At 47.3% G+C, this 16,724-nt stretch overlaps 1 protein-coding gene across 1 annotated transcript in view; it reads right to left on the bottom strand.

The window, feature by feature from the left end:
* The window catches only part of LOC141145645 (unconventional myosin-Ig-like), a 238,484-nt gene extending 231,787 nt beyond the window's left edge, over positions 1-6,697 (bottom strand). Inside the window, exon 1 of the mRNA XM_073632482.1 lies at positions 6,253-6,697. Coding sequence (XP_073488583.1) covers positions 6,253-6,347 — 95 coding nt within the window. The 5' untranslated portion in view covers positions 6,348-6,697. The remainder of the gene's footprint in view (positions 1-6,252) is intronic.
* Positions 6,698-16,724: the final 10,027 nt, after the last annotated feature.

Here is a 16,724-nt window from a genome sequence, read left to right as displayed (position 1 = left end):
AAGAGGAGCCAGTGTTCTCTCCTGAAAAAGTGACCGGAGCTAGAGCTACCCCAATCTAGGCCAGAAGGCCAGGGACCCGACCCTTCAGCCGGACCCAGCGGTTCTCCATCCCCATCAGAAGGCTTCTCTTTTGGCTACGAACCGCTCCAGGTTACCTTTACACCAGCAGGTTTTGCATATCCACCGCCATCCCTGATACCACCTCGCCGTAGATCAGGGACGGAAGCAAGCGCCACCTCCTGGCAACTGATAAGAACAGATACTAGACTTGATCTTAGCCAAAAGGCTGAATATTGCACCTAAGTTACTAGACAACACTAGCTTAGGTGCATACTAGAACTGGAACTCTTTATTGTAAATTCACACAGAATATATACAATGCAAGATCAGATAAGAATTTGATCACCTTATCCTAACCAATGTAAACATAGCTAAGAAACAGCAACACAAATAGTATGCCAATCCACATCTAACAACTAATAGCTGACAGTGATCTAATTAACATGAACTCATTAACAACTAGTCACTTAAACAATCCTTGGTGCCCAGGCCATTCGGCACCCATCCCACAACCCTGGATAGACAAAGTACATTACAGATTATTATAAGCATGAACACATAACATCCCACAATGGTTCCATACCAAGGTAAAGCGGTCACAATATTAATCACATCCCCAAGAATTCATCAGACAGGCAAAAACAATAGGTGACTCAATTAACAATGGGTATGCACTAGGTTTGTCTCGATACCACTTTTTAAGACGGAGTACAAGTACCGATACTTTTTTTCAAGTACTCGCTGATACCGATTACCGAACTTGTTTTAAATGTCATGTGACAGTTTTCAGAGCACAATACAGATTAGGTGGCACTGATATACAGCACTGATTAGGTGGCACTGATATGCAGCACTGATGAGCACTGACTGATGGCTGGCACTCAAAGATGGCCGGCGCTGATAGATGGCACTGACAGGTGGCTGGCACTGATAAATGGCTGGCGCTGATAGATGGCACTGATAGATTTCTGGCAGTGATAGATGGCATTGATAGGTGGCTGGCACTGATAGGGGGCACTTTTCGGCATTGGGCAGTGGGCACTGATAGATGGCATTGATAGGTGGCTGGCACTGATAGGCGGCACTTACAGGCATTGGGCACTGATAGGTGGCATTTATGGGCACTGATGGGCAGGCACTGCATTGCCATGAGAGGAAAGGCTGCCTGCGATGCCCATCTTGGTACTCCTTGCACTCGGCCGCATAAAAGCAGCAGCGGCCTTCTTGTTACACCCAGCCTGAACTATATGGGCTGGGTGTAACAAGATGTCTGCTGCTGGCTTACTGTGGCCGAGTGCAGGGTGTACCAAGATGGGCATCGTTATGTCCAAACGCTGATGTTGACACGAGCATCACTTCCGTTGTTCCGCCCGCTGACTTCCGGTTGCGCCGGGTCGCCTAATCTGATGAAACTCCGCCTCTCCCAGGTATCAGATCAGGCATCGGGAGCATTTGTGCAAGTACTCACGCAAATGCTCAGTATCGGTCCCGATACTAGTATCGGTATCGGAACAACCCTAGTATGCACACCTAGGAGGCACACAATGGGAGAGACATACATAACAAACAGTGATCCCACCCTACCTCAGACTGTCCGGCACCAGTCTACAGCAGTCTATGTGTAAGAGAACTGCTGTGACATGCTCATGCGCATACTATTGCTTCAATGTGCATTCACGAAAGAATGCACGCACTCACTGGAGCATGTCCACAGTCCCCATTGGCGTCAGATGGTCCATTAAAATGGCGCTCTGACTCCTGCTCAGTGCTGACTGGTCTTCATCTGTTTCCTTGTGCCCTGCTTGAATCCTGCTTGATATCCGTTTCTGACCTGGCTTACCACTGACCTGACCTTAGATTCCTGACTTTGGCTTACTCTTGACCTTAGATTTCTAACTTCGGCTTACTCCTGACCTTAGATTTCTAACTTCGGCTTACTCCTGACCTTAGATTTCTAACTTCGGCTTACTCCTGACCTTAGATTTCTAACTTCGGCCTACTCCTGACCTTGCTCCTGTCTGATGCCCTGGTACCCCGCTGCCCGTTTGCTGCTGACTCCGGCTATCCCGCTGACCATGCTTCTGTCTCCTGTTTGGCTCCACATTACCTCCGAGTACATGTGCTGGCTGCTCCTCATCCCAGCTCCAGTTGACACAGTGTACTCCTGTCTTCAGACTGCGAAAAAACCCAGACAAGCCACGTATCCTGAACCTGCAAGCCTGGTGGAGTGCCTCTTTAACCTCAGCTGATCTACCCAGCATCACCACAGTTCCTGACCTGATGTTCTGCCTGAATCACTGAGTCTACAACTCCTGCCGCACAAGTGGTGTCACTAGGGTTGGTGTCACCTGGTGCGGTAAAACATGGTGTCACCCCCCCCCCACAAACTAAGCAGGCTAATGCATCAGTGTGGCTCTCCCCCCCTCAACCTGCCACAATGGATGGAGCCAGGATGGGATCGGGGTGGTGGATGGAGCCTGGATAGGATCAGGGTGGTGGATGGAGCCCGGATGTGATCAGGGTGGTGGATGGAGCCCGGATGGGATCGGGGTGGTGGATGGAGCACGGATGGGATCGGGGTGGTGGATGGAGCACGGATGGGATCGGGGTGGTGGATGAAGCCCGGATGGGATCGGGGTGGTGGATGGAGCCCGGATGGGATTGGGGTTGTGGATGGAGCCCGAATGGGATTTGGGTGTTGGATGGACCCCGAATGGGATCGGTGTAGTGGATGGAGCCCGGATGGGATCGGGGTGGTGGATGGAGCCTGGATAGGATCAGGGTGGTGGATGGAGCCCGAATGGGATCTGGGTGTTGGATGGACCCCGAATGGGATTGGAGTGGTGGATGGAGCCCAGATGTGATCAGGGTGGTGGATGGAGCACAGATGGGATCGGGGTGGTGGATGGAGCCCGGATGGGATCGGGGTGGTGGATGAAGCCCGGATGGGATCGGGGTGGTGGATGGGGCCCGGATGGGATGGGGGGGTGGATGGAGCCTGGATGGGATCGGGGTGGTGGATGGAGCCCGGATGGGATTGGGCTTGTGGATGGAGCCCGAATGGGATTTGGGTGTTGGATGGACCCCGAATGGGATCGGTGTAGTGGATGGAGCCCGGATGGGATCGGGGTGGTGGATGGAGCCCGGATGGGATCGGGGTGGTGGATGGAGCCCAGATGGGTTCAGGGTGGTGGATGGAGCCCAGATGGGATTGGGGTGGTGGATGAAGCTTGAATTGGATCGGGGTGGTGGATGGAGCCCAGATAGGATGGGGTGGTGGATGGAGCTGGGGTGGGATTGGGGTAGTGCATGGAGCCTGGATGGGATCGGTGTAGTGGATGGAGCCTGGATGGGATCGGGGTGGTGGATGGAGCCCGGATGGGATCGGAGTGGTGGATGGAGCCCGGATGGGATCGGGGTGGTGGATGGAGCACGAATGGGATCGGGGTGGTGGATGGAGCCCGGATGGGATCGGGGTGGTGGATGGGGCCCGGATGGGATGGGGGGGTGGATGGAGCCTGGATGGGATCGGGGTGGTGGATGGAGCCCGGATGGGATTGGGGTTGTGGATGGAGCCTGAATGGGATCGGGGTGGTGGATGGAGCCCGGATGGGATTGGGGTTGTGGATGGAGCCTGAATGGGATCGGGGTGGTGGATGGAGCCCAGATGGGATCGGGGTGGTGGATGGAGCCCAGATGGGATCGGGGTGGTGGATGGAGCCCGGATGGGATCGGGGTGGTGGATGGAGCCCAGATGGGTTCAGGGTGGTGGATTGAGCCCAGATGGGATTGGGGTGGTGGATGAAGCTTGAATGGGATCGGGGTGGTGGATGGAGCCCGGATAGGATGGGGTGGTGGATGGAGCTGGGGTGGGATTGGGGTAGTGCATTGAGCCTGGATGGGATCAGGGTGGTGGATGGAGCCCGGATGGGATCAGGGTGATGGATGGAGCCTGGATGGGATCGGGGTGGTGGATGGAGCCCGGATGGGATCAGGGTGATGGATGGAGCCCGGATGGGATGAGGGTGGTGGATGGAGCTGGGATGGGATCGGGTTTGGGGGTGGATGGACCCGGGATGGGTTTGGGGGGATGAATGGAGCTGAGATGGGATCTTTGATTTGGGGGGTTGGGGGGATTGGTTTGTTTGTCCCCCCAAAAAAATTTGAGCACTAGCCGCCATTGCCTCCAACCCAGTCTCCAGGAGAGCCACCATATTTCTTCTGACCATTACCCTGTACAGGATTAATATGACCTCTTTCCTTCCACTCCAGAAGGGAAGATTTATTGTCCTTATTCAGAGAATAATTCCAAACTTTGCTCTCAGCGTTCATCACATGGTTGTCCATCATTAGAGAATGATCTGCTTTCTCCATGGGCCATAATCAGGGGACAGGAGGCTTGGCCCTAATCCCCTCCAAAAGCCCCGTCCCGTGGATTAGATCACATATCCACAACTACAGGCTCTTGAAGAGCCTTCTAGCATTACTTTTACATAGGTCCTTAATGTCTGACACAAATGATATAGCACCAAGGATCGCCCTAAGATGAGGTATTCTTCATGGTGGTCTTGTCTTCTTGGGAGCCAAAAAAGAAAAAGGACTTCCATAGAACCACCGAATAGAACCACCAAGGATCATCAACAACTGTGACCACAACTGGATGCCCAAGGACTGCCCTACTCGGTGCAGGGACACCAAACTAAAATAGAAAATATAAGAAGGCGTGTGTGCCGGCCTAGTGCATTACCATAAAAAACTTTATTAAATAATGGTAAAAACACTCCGTTATACTCACAAGGAGAGAATAATCACAGGCAAGAACACAAAGCACCGCCAGACACGTGTCGTCCAATATGCACAACTGACGTGTTTCGAGGGACTTTCCCTCTTCCTCATTATTTATTAAAGTTTTTTACAATAATGAACTAGGCTGGCGCACCTTTTCTTTTTTTTTTCTGAAATACTAATGTCCATTCATCTTTACCTTAAATGACTTATTTATATCAGATGTTTTAGCCCCTGTGTGGGGCAACGGTTGTTATCCTACTCTAATATTCAATAAAAGAACAGACTTTTTAAAATAGTGTTTATAAACATTGTTCAGACAGCAGGTAGAGAGATACAAAGTAACATTGTTTATAAACATTGTTCAGACAGGAAATAGAGGGATACAAAGTAACATTGTTTATAAACATTGTTCAGATGGGAGATTGAGAGATACAAAGTAACATTGTTTATAAACATTGTTCATACAGGTGACAGAGAGATGCAATGTAACAGTGTTTATTAACATTGTTCAGACAGGAGAGAGATGCAAAGTAACATTGTTTATAAACATTGTTCAGACAATAGATAGAGAGATACAAAGTAACATTGTTTATAAACATTGTTCATACAGGTGACAGAGAGATGCAACGTAGCAGTGTTTATTAACATTGTTCAGACAGGAGTGAGATGCAAAGTAACATTGTTTATAAACATTGTTCAGACAGCAGGTAGAGAGATACAAAGTAACATTGTTTATAAACATTGTTCAGATGGGAGATTGAGAGATACAAAGTAACATTGTTTAAAAACATTGTTCAGATGGGTGATTGAGAGATACAAAGTAACATTGTTTATAAACATTGTTCATACAGGTGACAGAGAGATGCAAAGTGACAGTGTTTATAAACATTGTTCAGACAGGAGCGAGATGCAAAGTAACATTGTTTATAAACATTGTTCAGACAGAAGATAGAGAGATACAAAGTAACATTGTTTATAAACATTGATCAGACAGAAGATAGAGAGATACAAAGTAACAATTTTGGGGGGAGGGGTTGCAGAGATTTGTGCTGGACGGGGAAGAGGATTTGGGGGTAAGGCACAGATTTTCCTACTCTATTATATAATATATATATATATACTCTGGTGGAAGGGGTTCGGGGAGTGCTAACAGTCCACATGTTGGGGGGAGGCTCAATACTTGCCTTGCCCCAGGAGCTGACACTCCACACTACACCGTTGATGGAAAGCACTGCAAGGAAACAATCTCCTCTCACCTGAGTCCACCATCCTCCTCCCGAGTTCAATCGTTTCTATTTCCCCTGAAGGCAGCCTCACCCAGCAATGGATGGGAGTACCTACCTTCAGCCCACCTTCAGCCCACCCAGAGGAGGACAGTGACCAGGAAAAGCCTCTCGGAATTACCTGAGCCTCAGGTTGTCCATGAACTCCTCCATGGTGACATTGTCCAGCAGCACAAAGTCCGCCTTGCCGAACTCCAGGCTCTCCTGCTCCGCCATGCCGCCCCCCCGGGGTGTGTATCCAGAATCAGAGGGGTGCACGGGGCGGCGGTGTGACTTCTTAGTGACAGGAACCAGAGCGAGGAGGATGACAGCAGCCGCTGTGACTTCCTGGTGTGGTTTTTAGGCGGGGAGAAGGGGGACCCTGGAGGGAAGCTGACGAGAAGAGGCGACAGCGCAGTCCGCACATCTGCTGAACAGATAAGGCCGACCACAGGACCCCTCAGCAGGAACGGCGCGTTTCATTCATTCTTCATGTGACTTTCACATCCCCCTCTAGTACCGCGCTTCTCACCCTCAGCCCTCAACTACCCCCAACCGGGTGATTTCCACACATCCACTGACAGAGAGGAAGAGGAAATGACTCCCAGCGATGTCATCTCTACGCTTCTCTATGCAATGCAGGCAGATCGGGGCTGGTGGGAGGGGCCAGCAGGATGCTGTCATGCTGTATGTACTAGCCCCTCCCACCAGCCCCGATCTGCCTGCATTGCATAGAAAAGCGCAGAGACCCGGTGATGACGGAAGCATGATCCTGCGTCCGCTCTTCACCTCTAGGACTAAGCCCCTGGTGGGTGGGGCCAAACATGTCAGAGGGCGTGGCTTGTGGAGTGGTGTCAGGCTGAGGCCGTCAACGACAATAGACTGGACTGGGGGAGCGGCCATTTTTCCCAGCATGATAGATAGTTCCGAGGACAGGGTCAATCAGCGCCCAGGGCAAGGATCCAGAATTGCACCCCCTCCCCCCCCCACTGTCAATACATGCCTTATAGAATGGGTGTACCATCCTGCCCCCCTTGCTCATCTGCACCCGGGGCAGCTGACCCCCCTGCCCCCCCCAGCTCTGCTTGGCTGGTGATATTTCATTCCAGCACCCCATTCCTGAGCACAGGCGGGATGATATGTGTCTTCACTTTTTTTGCTTAGAACGGCACTACAAGTATAAGCAGATTACTTTACACCTGGGTCTCTGTGCTTCTCTATGCAATGAAGGCAGATCATGGCTGGTGGAAGGACCCACAGGTTGCTGTACACAACTTACTGAAAACATCCCAGCACCGGGCCTCAGTACTCCTCTCAGGGGCCCTCAGACCTGATGCAGGCAGTGGGAGGAGTTATGCAAATATTAAAATGCCTTGATGGGTGGGCAGTACGGGGACAGGGTCATCCAGTGCCCAGGGTCAAAGATCCAGAATTGTGCCCCCCTCCCCCACTGTTAATACATGCCATAGAATGAGTGTACCACCCTGTATCTATTCTCCTCCCCCCCCTTGCTTCTCTGCGCCCGGGGCAGCTGTCCCTCCTGCCCTCCCCTTGTCCTGTCCCTGTGGGTGACAGTCCTGGATGAGTGGGCGTTCCTAGGCAGGCTGTATTTGCAACGCCCACATGGGAATGCTGATTCTCCATGATTGGAAAAAAAACCTGAAATCCAACTAATGAAAGGGGTGGGGCCAGACACAGTCAAGCTGGGGAGGAAAGAACTGCAGGATCACAACACTCCTCTCAAGAGCCCTCAGTCCTGATGCAAGCAGTGGGAGGAGTTATGCAAATACCAAAAGTCTGGAGGAGTGGTCGGTCCTAGGCAAGGCTGTATTTGCATAAGCAATGCCCACATATGATGCAGAACCTCCATGATTGAAAGCACGGGCTCTTGGGAGGAGTTATGCAAATATCAAAATGCCTTGATTGGCGGGTGTCAGTCTTTCATTCATTGGATTTCATTTTTTTTTTGCCCCCCTCCCCCACTTTTATTACATGCCAAAGAATGGATTTACCACCCTGCATCTATTCTCCCCCCCTTGCTTCTCTGCGCCCGGGGCAGCTGTCCCTACTGCCCACCCCTTTGTCCTGGCCCTGTGGGCAGGTGTCAGTCCTGAAGGAGTGGGCGTTCCTAGGCAAGGCTGTATTTGCATAGGTAACGCCCACATGGGGATGCTGATTCTCATTGACTGAAAAAAAAATGAAATCCAAGGAATGAAAGGGGCGGGTCAGACACAGTCAAGCTGGGGAGGAAAGAACTGCAGGATCACAACACTCCTCTCAAGAGCCCTCAGCCCTGATGCAAGCAGTGGGAGGAGTTATGCAAATACCAAAAGTCTGGAGGAGTGAGCGTTCCTAGGCAAGGCTATATTTGCATAAGCAACGCCCACAAGTGATGCAGAACCTCCATGAATAAAAGCACTGGCTCTTGGGAGGAGTTATGCAAATATCAAAATGCCTTGATTGGCGGGTGTCAGTCTTTCATTCATTGAATTTCATTCTTTTTGCCACCCCACCCCCCCACTGTTATTACATGCCAAGGAATGGGTGTACCACCCTGCATCTATTCTCCCCCCCTTGCTTCTCTGCGCCCGGGGCAGCTGTCCCTCCTGCCCACCCCTTCGTTCTGGCCCTATGGGCGGGTGTCAGTCCTGAAGGAGTGGGCGTTCCTAGGCAGGCTGTATTTGCATAGGTAACGCCCACATGGGGATGCTGAATCTCCATGATAAAAAAGAAACCTGAAATCCAACAAATGAAAGGGGCGGGGCCAGACACAGCCAGGCTGGCGAGGAAAGAACTGCAGGATCACAGCACTCCTCTCAAGAGCCCTCAGCCTTGATGCAAGCAGTGGGAGGAGTTATGCAAATACCAAATGTTTGGAGGAGTGGTCGGTCCTAGGCAAGACTGTATTTGCATAAACAACGCCCACATATGATGCAGAACCTCCATGATTGAAAGCACTGGCTCTTGGGAGGAGTTATGCAAATATCAAAATGCCTTGATGGGCGGGTGTCAGTCTGGTGGGGTGCTGTGGGGGCATTCCTAGGCAAGGCCGTATTTGCATAAGCAATGCCCAACATGTGATGCTGATCCTCTATGATTGGAAAAATTGAAATCCAATGAATGAAAGGGGTGGAGACAGTCAGGCTCGGGAGGAAAGAGCTAGATGATGCTGGGCGTCCTTGTTGGGGTCTATGGGCAGCTATCCCGGGGTGTAAGGTGTGGCAGTGCTCTGTTATAACATTGTATTATTTTCTTCTATCAGGAGACTGACATTTCCTCATCCTGTGTGGTGCGCGGTTACAGACTTGTGGTCCATGAGAGGGGCGTGGCCTGATAGGCGGGTCCTGGATGGGTGCTCGGAGCACATCACACCGCGACGGGATTTCCTGTTATTAGACATTTCTTAAACATTCAAAAAGAAAACCGAGTGCGCCAAGATAGAATACCCCCCCCCCCCCGAAAATATGTCCGTGCTCCAAAAATTGTACAAATAAATAACTTTATTTTTTTTTTTTTTGTGGAAAAAAACCCCCAAAAAACTTTATTTTACCCGCTTGAAGTCCGGGACAATTTTTTAAAGTCTCCTAAAACCTGCATTGTTTGGTAGAAAGTGACCTAAAACCCCCCAAACCCAATATCAGAGGTCCTGGAGAATAAAATGGAGGCTGTCGCAAAGTCACGTGATATTTGAGAAAATCAATCAAATTAAACATTTCTGGGATTTTAGCGCACACAATCACCATATAATCCTATTTTTTTTGTTAAAATATAGAAGATGATTCTGCTGCGCCGAGTTCATAGATACCCGACATGCCAAGCCTTCAAATTGGGCACGACCGTGAAATAGCAACAAACTACGCCCCCCCTAAGGCTCCTTTCACGCTTCTGCGACTTGGGATCCGACTTGTAAGACCCCCCTCCCAAGTCGCAGGACGTGTGAAAGTCAATGTATGTCTATGAGAGACGTTCCCTACTGAAGTTTTAGGTTCCTGCACTACTGTCCGACTTTTGATGCGACTATGGTCCAGAGAACGTAAAGTCATATTAAAATAGCACCAGAAGTCGCATCAAAATCACACAGCGAAGTTGCAATGCAGGTCGCATGACTTGTGAACGGAGCCTAAAATTGTCAATTGGCCACAAATTTAAAACGTTTTCACAGGTTATCAGTTTAGAGGTAACTGTGGATGATGTCCTCAAGGCTACAGTCACACTTGTGCGACTTGTCATGCGACTTTGGACATTTTTAAAAATTTAGAATTTTTTTTATCATTTTTATTATAATTTTCCTTTTTTTTTTATTATTGTTTTATTTGTATTTCTTTGTTTTATTTTCCCATGTAATTTTATTGCTATTACAATAGAACTAACAGACATCGTATGTGATAGTATGCGTAGGTGACAGGTTTTCTTTATGGAGATATCAGGGGACCGATATCACACTTGTGCGACTTGTCATGCGACTTTGCACATCAAAGTTGCATGAGAAGTCGCACCCCATGTTTTTTTTAATGAGTACCATTCATATCTATGTGACTTAAGGTTGCAGCCACTTCAGAGTAGTTCATGCGCTACTTTGGGGTTGCGTTATTTAAAATTAATTTCAAATTATTTTTTTTTTATCATTTTTATTATAGTTTACATTGTTTTAACATTTTTTTCTTTTTCATTGAACTTTATTGCATTGCTCACAAGGGGACTAATGACTATGCTTTTTTTAAATCATTTTTATCATAACTTACATTTTTTTTTTACTTTTTTTTTTTTTTTTTTCATTTAACTTTACTGCTATCAAAATGGGACTAACAGGTGTCGTATGTGATAGTATGCGTAGGTGACAGGTTCTCTTTAAGGAGATATCAGGGACTGATATCACACTTGTGCGACTTGTCATGCGACTTGGAAAGTCGCAGCCCATGCTTTCCAAAGAGTACCATTCATATCTATGTGACTTAAGGTTCCATCCACTTCAGAGTAGTTCATGCGCTACTTTGGGGTTGCGTTATTTAAAATTAATTTCAAATTATTTTTTTTTTATCATTTTTATTATAGTTTACGTTTTTTTAACATTTTTTTCTTTTTCATTGAACTTTATTGCATTGCTCACAATGGGACTAATGAGTACCATCTACTAGAAACATCATGAGAAGTCTTCGAGACAGCACATCTCCAAATGACATAATCCCCACAAAACTCCTGAAAGAGTGTTCCGACATTCTTGCCCCTACTATAACACATCTCATAAATCAATCATTCAAAGAGGGGATTGTGCCAACCACTCTCAAGGAAGGTATCATCAAACCCTTACTAAAGAAACCCAATCTCGACCCTAAGGACCCCAACTACCGCAGACCAATCACAAGCCTCAACACTATCTCCAAGATCATGGAGAAAGTGGTAGTACATCAGGTACAGCGCCACCTGGACACACTCCAACTCCTGGACCCTCTGCAATCAGGCTTCCGCCCTGGCCATGGCACAGAAACAGCACTTCTCAAAATATGGGATGATGCCCTCGAAGCAGCTGATGACGGAGAATCATGTCTCCTGGTACTATTAGACCTCATTGCAGCATTTGACACAGTGGACCACAACGCTCTACTCGCCCGCCTCAAAGAAGTAGCAGGAGTCACAGACTCTGGGCTAAAATGGTTCGCATCCTTCTTAGAGAATCGCTCTCAGATAGTGAAACTTGGAGCATTCACCTCTGAAACCCGGGCAATCTCCTGTGGAGTCCCTCAGGGTTCACCCTTATCACCAGTCCTTTTCAACGTCTACATCCGCCCACTCCTCAAAATCATCAGAAAATCGAACCTCTCCTTCCACTCATATGCTGATGACACCCAACTGTACTTTCGTATCACCGGACAAAAAGACCACCATCAACAACTAGAAAAATGCCTCACTATGATAGATGACTGGATGACCGTTAGATCCCTCAAACTCAACGGGTCAAAAACAGAACTTCTTCTCCTACACGCTAACCAAACTGCCAAAAACAAGACTCCGTGTACACCTCCCACCATCTTAGGACAGACCATCTCTCCGAGCACCAAGCCAAGAGTCTCGGAGTTATCTTTGACTCAGAAATGACAATGGATGCACAAATAGGATTGGTTGTCAGTGGATCCCACCATCTCCTCCGCTTGTTACGTAGACTCATCTCCTTCATCCCAGAAGAGGACAAAGCAGCAGTAGTTGGAACAATCATCAATTCCCGACTCGACTACGCAAACTCACTCTACATAGGATTACCCAATATCAGCTTGCGTGCCTACAACTCATCCGAAACACGGCGGCAAGACTGCTAACAGGAAAAAAACCCTGGGAGTCAATCTCCCCATCCCTGAGGAGCCTACATTGGCTAACCGTAAGACCCCATTCACACAGGGACGACTTGTCAGGCGACCTAGTCGCCTGACAAGTCGCCTCCCGTTCTGTACTATGGAGCCGTTCTAAGGGGAGCGACGCAAGTCGCTCCGACTTAGAAAAAGGTTCCTGTACGACTTCGGGGGCGACTTGGGGCGACTTGCATAGACTTCTATGCAGAAGTCGTTTTGCAAGTCGCCCGGGCAGTCGTTTGCAGGTCGCCTCGCTGAGGCGACCTGCAAGTCGTGTTGCCCCTGTGTGAATGGGGTCTTAAGAATCGGATCACATTCAAGACCCTCTGCCTCACCCACAAATGCACACAAGGAAACGCCCCTCAATACCTCCGAGAGAAAATAAAATACTACACACCAAATCGCAATCTTCGATCGTCCAACCAAAACCTCCTCCTCATTCCCAAATACCTCTACAAAGCAAAGGGAGAACGAAGGTTTGCAGTCCAAGGACCCCGACTATGGAACGCACTTCCGCCCCACATCCGCATGGAAGAAAACCATCAGGCTTTCAGGAAAAAACTCAAGACCTTCCTCTTCTAGAAGCTGTCAACACCAACGCATTAGCACCTTGAAGTGATTCAGTTCGCATTTGCAGCGCTCTATAAATTTTTCATTCATTCATATCTATGCGACTTAAAGTCGCAGCCACTTCAGAATAGTTCATGCACTACTTTGCGGTCGTGTTATTTAAAATGTATTTATGATTTTTTTAATCATTTTTGTTATAATTTACTTTTTTTTTTAATTTAACTTTATTGCTATCACAATGGGACTAACAGACGTCCTATGTGATAGTATGCGTGGGTGACAGGTTCTCTTTCTGGAGTTATCAGGGACTGATATCACACTTGTGCGACTTTGGACATCAAAGTCACATGAGAAGTCGCACCCCATGTTTTCCAATGAGTACCATTCATATCTATGTGACTCAAAGTCGCAGCCACTTCAGAGTAGTTCATGCGCTACTTCCTTGTTTGCCTTTAAAATGTATTTATAATTTTTTTAATCATTTGCATTATAATTTACATTTTTTTAACACTTTATTTATTTTAATTTTTCATTTCACTTTATTGCTTTGCTATCACAATGGGACTAATGATATCTATCTATGCGACTTAAAGTCGCAGCACGCTACTTTGGGATTGTGTTATTTAAAATGTATTTATGATTTTTTTTTTAATCATTTTTATTATATTTCATTCATATTTATCATTTACATTTTTTTAAAACTTTTTTATTTTATTTTTTTTTCATTTAACTTTATTACTATCACAATGGGACCAAAACACGTCGTATGTGATAGCCGGCGTAGGAGACAGGTTCTCTTTATAGTGATATCAGGGGACTGATATCACACTTGTGCGACTTTGGAAATCAAAGTCACATGACAGGTCGCACCCCATGTTTTCCAATGAGTACTTTTCAAATCTATGCGAGCCACTTCAAAGCAGTTCATGCACTACTTTGGTCCAACTTTCAAAGCGACTTTAGGGCCACAGACTTCAATGTTAGCCTATAAAAGTCGCATAAAAGTTGCACCTGAATGTTTTGCATGCGACAGTTGTGCAACAGGTGTCTATTTTCATTGGTCAGATCCAAAGTCACATCCAAGTCGCACCCATCCAAAGTTGCAGCCCTTTTGGGGGGCGGGGGCACAAGGGGATCTGGCAGCAGGGGGAATTTGCATAACATGGGGTCATTAGGGTGTGCATTGCTATGTATGTAAGGAGCAGGGGGACGAGGCTCACCTAAAATCCTCTGTGAATGGCAAAGAACATTTTAATGGTATTAAAATAAAGCAACGTCTTTGTGGAGAAATGACAGTGTATATATTTCTAGACTTTTTAAGGAAAATTACATTTTAATTTACCCGGAAATGCAACTTTTATTTGGGTGCAGAAAATACTGCAGAGCAAACGTGTCGCCCAACCTCCCCTCCCCCACATACATCTTAATTACTTAATCAGTTTCCTATCACTCGGCTTCCTGCCACCCCGGTCTGTATGTAGTGTCAGGTTTAGTCATCTCTCACTTCCTCTATTCAGGTACCAAACTGGAACCCATATTAAGGACAACTCCACCCAAAACTGACACATCCAATTATGCTGAATCAAATGCTGCCTGTTTATGAATCTCACAGACTCTGGTGGGGAGATTTCCTGCAGTAGTTTGTGTCTCTGCCCCTCCCACAATGGTGAGATTTCTTGCTAAAGTAGTTTGTGTCTCTGCCCCTCCCACAATGGTGAGATTTCTTGCTAAAGTAGTTTGTGTCTCTGCCCCTCCTACAATGGTGAGATTTCCCTGCAGTAGTTTGTGTCTCTGCCCCTCCCACAATGGTGAGATTTCCTACCTGTAGTTTGTGTCTCTGCCCCTCCCACAATGGTGAGATTTCCTACCTGTAGTTTGTGTCTCTGCCCCTCCCACAATTATGAGATTTCCTGCAGTAGTTTGTGTCTCTGCCCCTCCCACGATGATGAGATTTCCTGCAGTAGTTTGTGTCTCTGCCCCTCCCACAATGGTGAGATTTCCTGCAGTAGTTTGTGTCTCTGCCCCTCCCACAATGGTGAGATTTCCCTGCAGTAGTTTGTGTCTCTGCCCCTCCCACAATGATGAGATTTCCTGCAGTAGTTTGTGTCTCTGCCCCTCCTACAATGGTGAGATTTCCCTGCAGTAGTTTGTGTCTCTGCCCCTCCTACAATGGTGAGATTTCCCTGCAGTAGTTTGTGTCTCTGCCCCTCCCACAATGATGAGATTTCCTGCAGTAGTTTGTGTCTCTGCCCCTCCCACAATGGTGAGATTTCCTGCAGTAGTTTGTGTCTCTGCCCCTCCCACAATGATGAGATTTCCTGCAGTAGTTTGTGTCTCTGCCCCTCCTACAATGGTGAGATTTCCCTGCAGTAGTTTGTGTCTCTGCCCCTCCCACAATGGTGAGATTTCCTGCAGTAGTTTGTGTCTCTGCCCCTCCCACAATGGGGAGATTTCCTGCAGTAGTTTGTGTCTCTGCCCCTCCTACAATGGTGAGATTTCCCTGCAGTAGTTTGTGTCTCTGCCCCTCCCACAATGATGAGATTTCCTGCAGTAGTTTGTGTCTCTGCCCCTCCCACAATGGGGAGATTTCCTGCAGTAGTTTGTGTCTCTGCCCCTCCCACAATGGGGAGATTTCCCTGCAGTAGTTTGTGTCTCTGCCCCTCCCACAATGGGGAGATTTCCTGCAGTAGTTTGTGTCTCTGCCCCTCCTACAATGATGAGATTTCCTGCAGTAGTTTGTGTCTCTGCCCCTTAACACTTACAGGTCTTATCCCTCCCTCAGCCTGTGATTGGACAGTGAAAGGAGAAGCAGCGGACTGATGAGATTATCACTGTGCTGTTTCCTCCTATCAGCCTGTTTCTTGTTAGCACTGAACATACTGTAGCACCCACAGCTTTTCCCTACCCCAGTCTGAGCTCTGCTGTACAGAGACTACAAGAGGCTGATATCGGGTCACATTCAGGTACATACAATGCTTGCAATAAAGGAATAGATTTATTGATGTATTAATGGTTACATAGTTGCAGTAATTTGTTTCTTTATATCTGCCGGGAGTTCACCTTGAATGCTACAACAAAATAAGAAGAATCAAATCAAGAAGGGAGGGGCCTAACAATGCTGTGACAATCTAGAACATTCCTATCATTTATGTTCAGCAAGTTTACTGAGATACAAAAAGATTGTAGCCAATGGTGGACCGTCCTTCCACTTGTCGACGCGTTTCATAGAGTGAGTGTTGCCCCGTGCCAGGGGATATTTCTTCCATCTATTAGGATCATGAGGAAATTTACCTCATTTCCTGTCCTGGTGGTCAATCAGGAAAGGAAGAGATCTCCTCAGATGGTCCACATACAGCAAATACAAGCCAACAGATGTTCTCATTCTTATTCATGAACTTCATTCTGAATTATTCTCTGAGCCCCGGGTGTGGAGATTTTTTCGCACTTCCTGCTTCGGTTGAACACACAGGAAGTGATAGAAAATCTTCCCATTGGATACATAAAAAGCAATAATACTTTTGTACAAAAAAAAAAAACCTCTGTCTGGAGTTGTCCTGGTAATGCCAGATAATACGAAGGTTCTTCAAAGAGTTTCCACACTTATTTAAACTCCATTATATATATATAAAATTACGGAAACTTTTTGAAGACGCCTTATAGTAAGGTAGTGTATAAAGAAAACTCATTTCCTGGGTTTATCAGA

This window comes from Aquarana catesbeiana, linkage group LG05, assembly GCF_042186555.1.
Source record: "Aquarana catesbeiana isolate 2022-GZ linkage group LG05, ASM4218655v1, whole genome shotgun sequence".
NCBI lineage: Eukaryota > Metazoa > Chordata > Amphibia > Anura > Ranidae > Aquarana > Aquarana catesbeiana.
The sequence above is the reverse complement of the archived record's forward strand: the minus strand, read 5'-3'. Positions and strand labels throughout refer to the sequence as shown.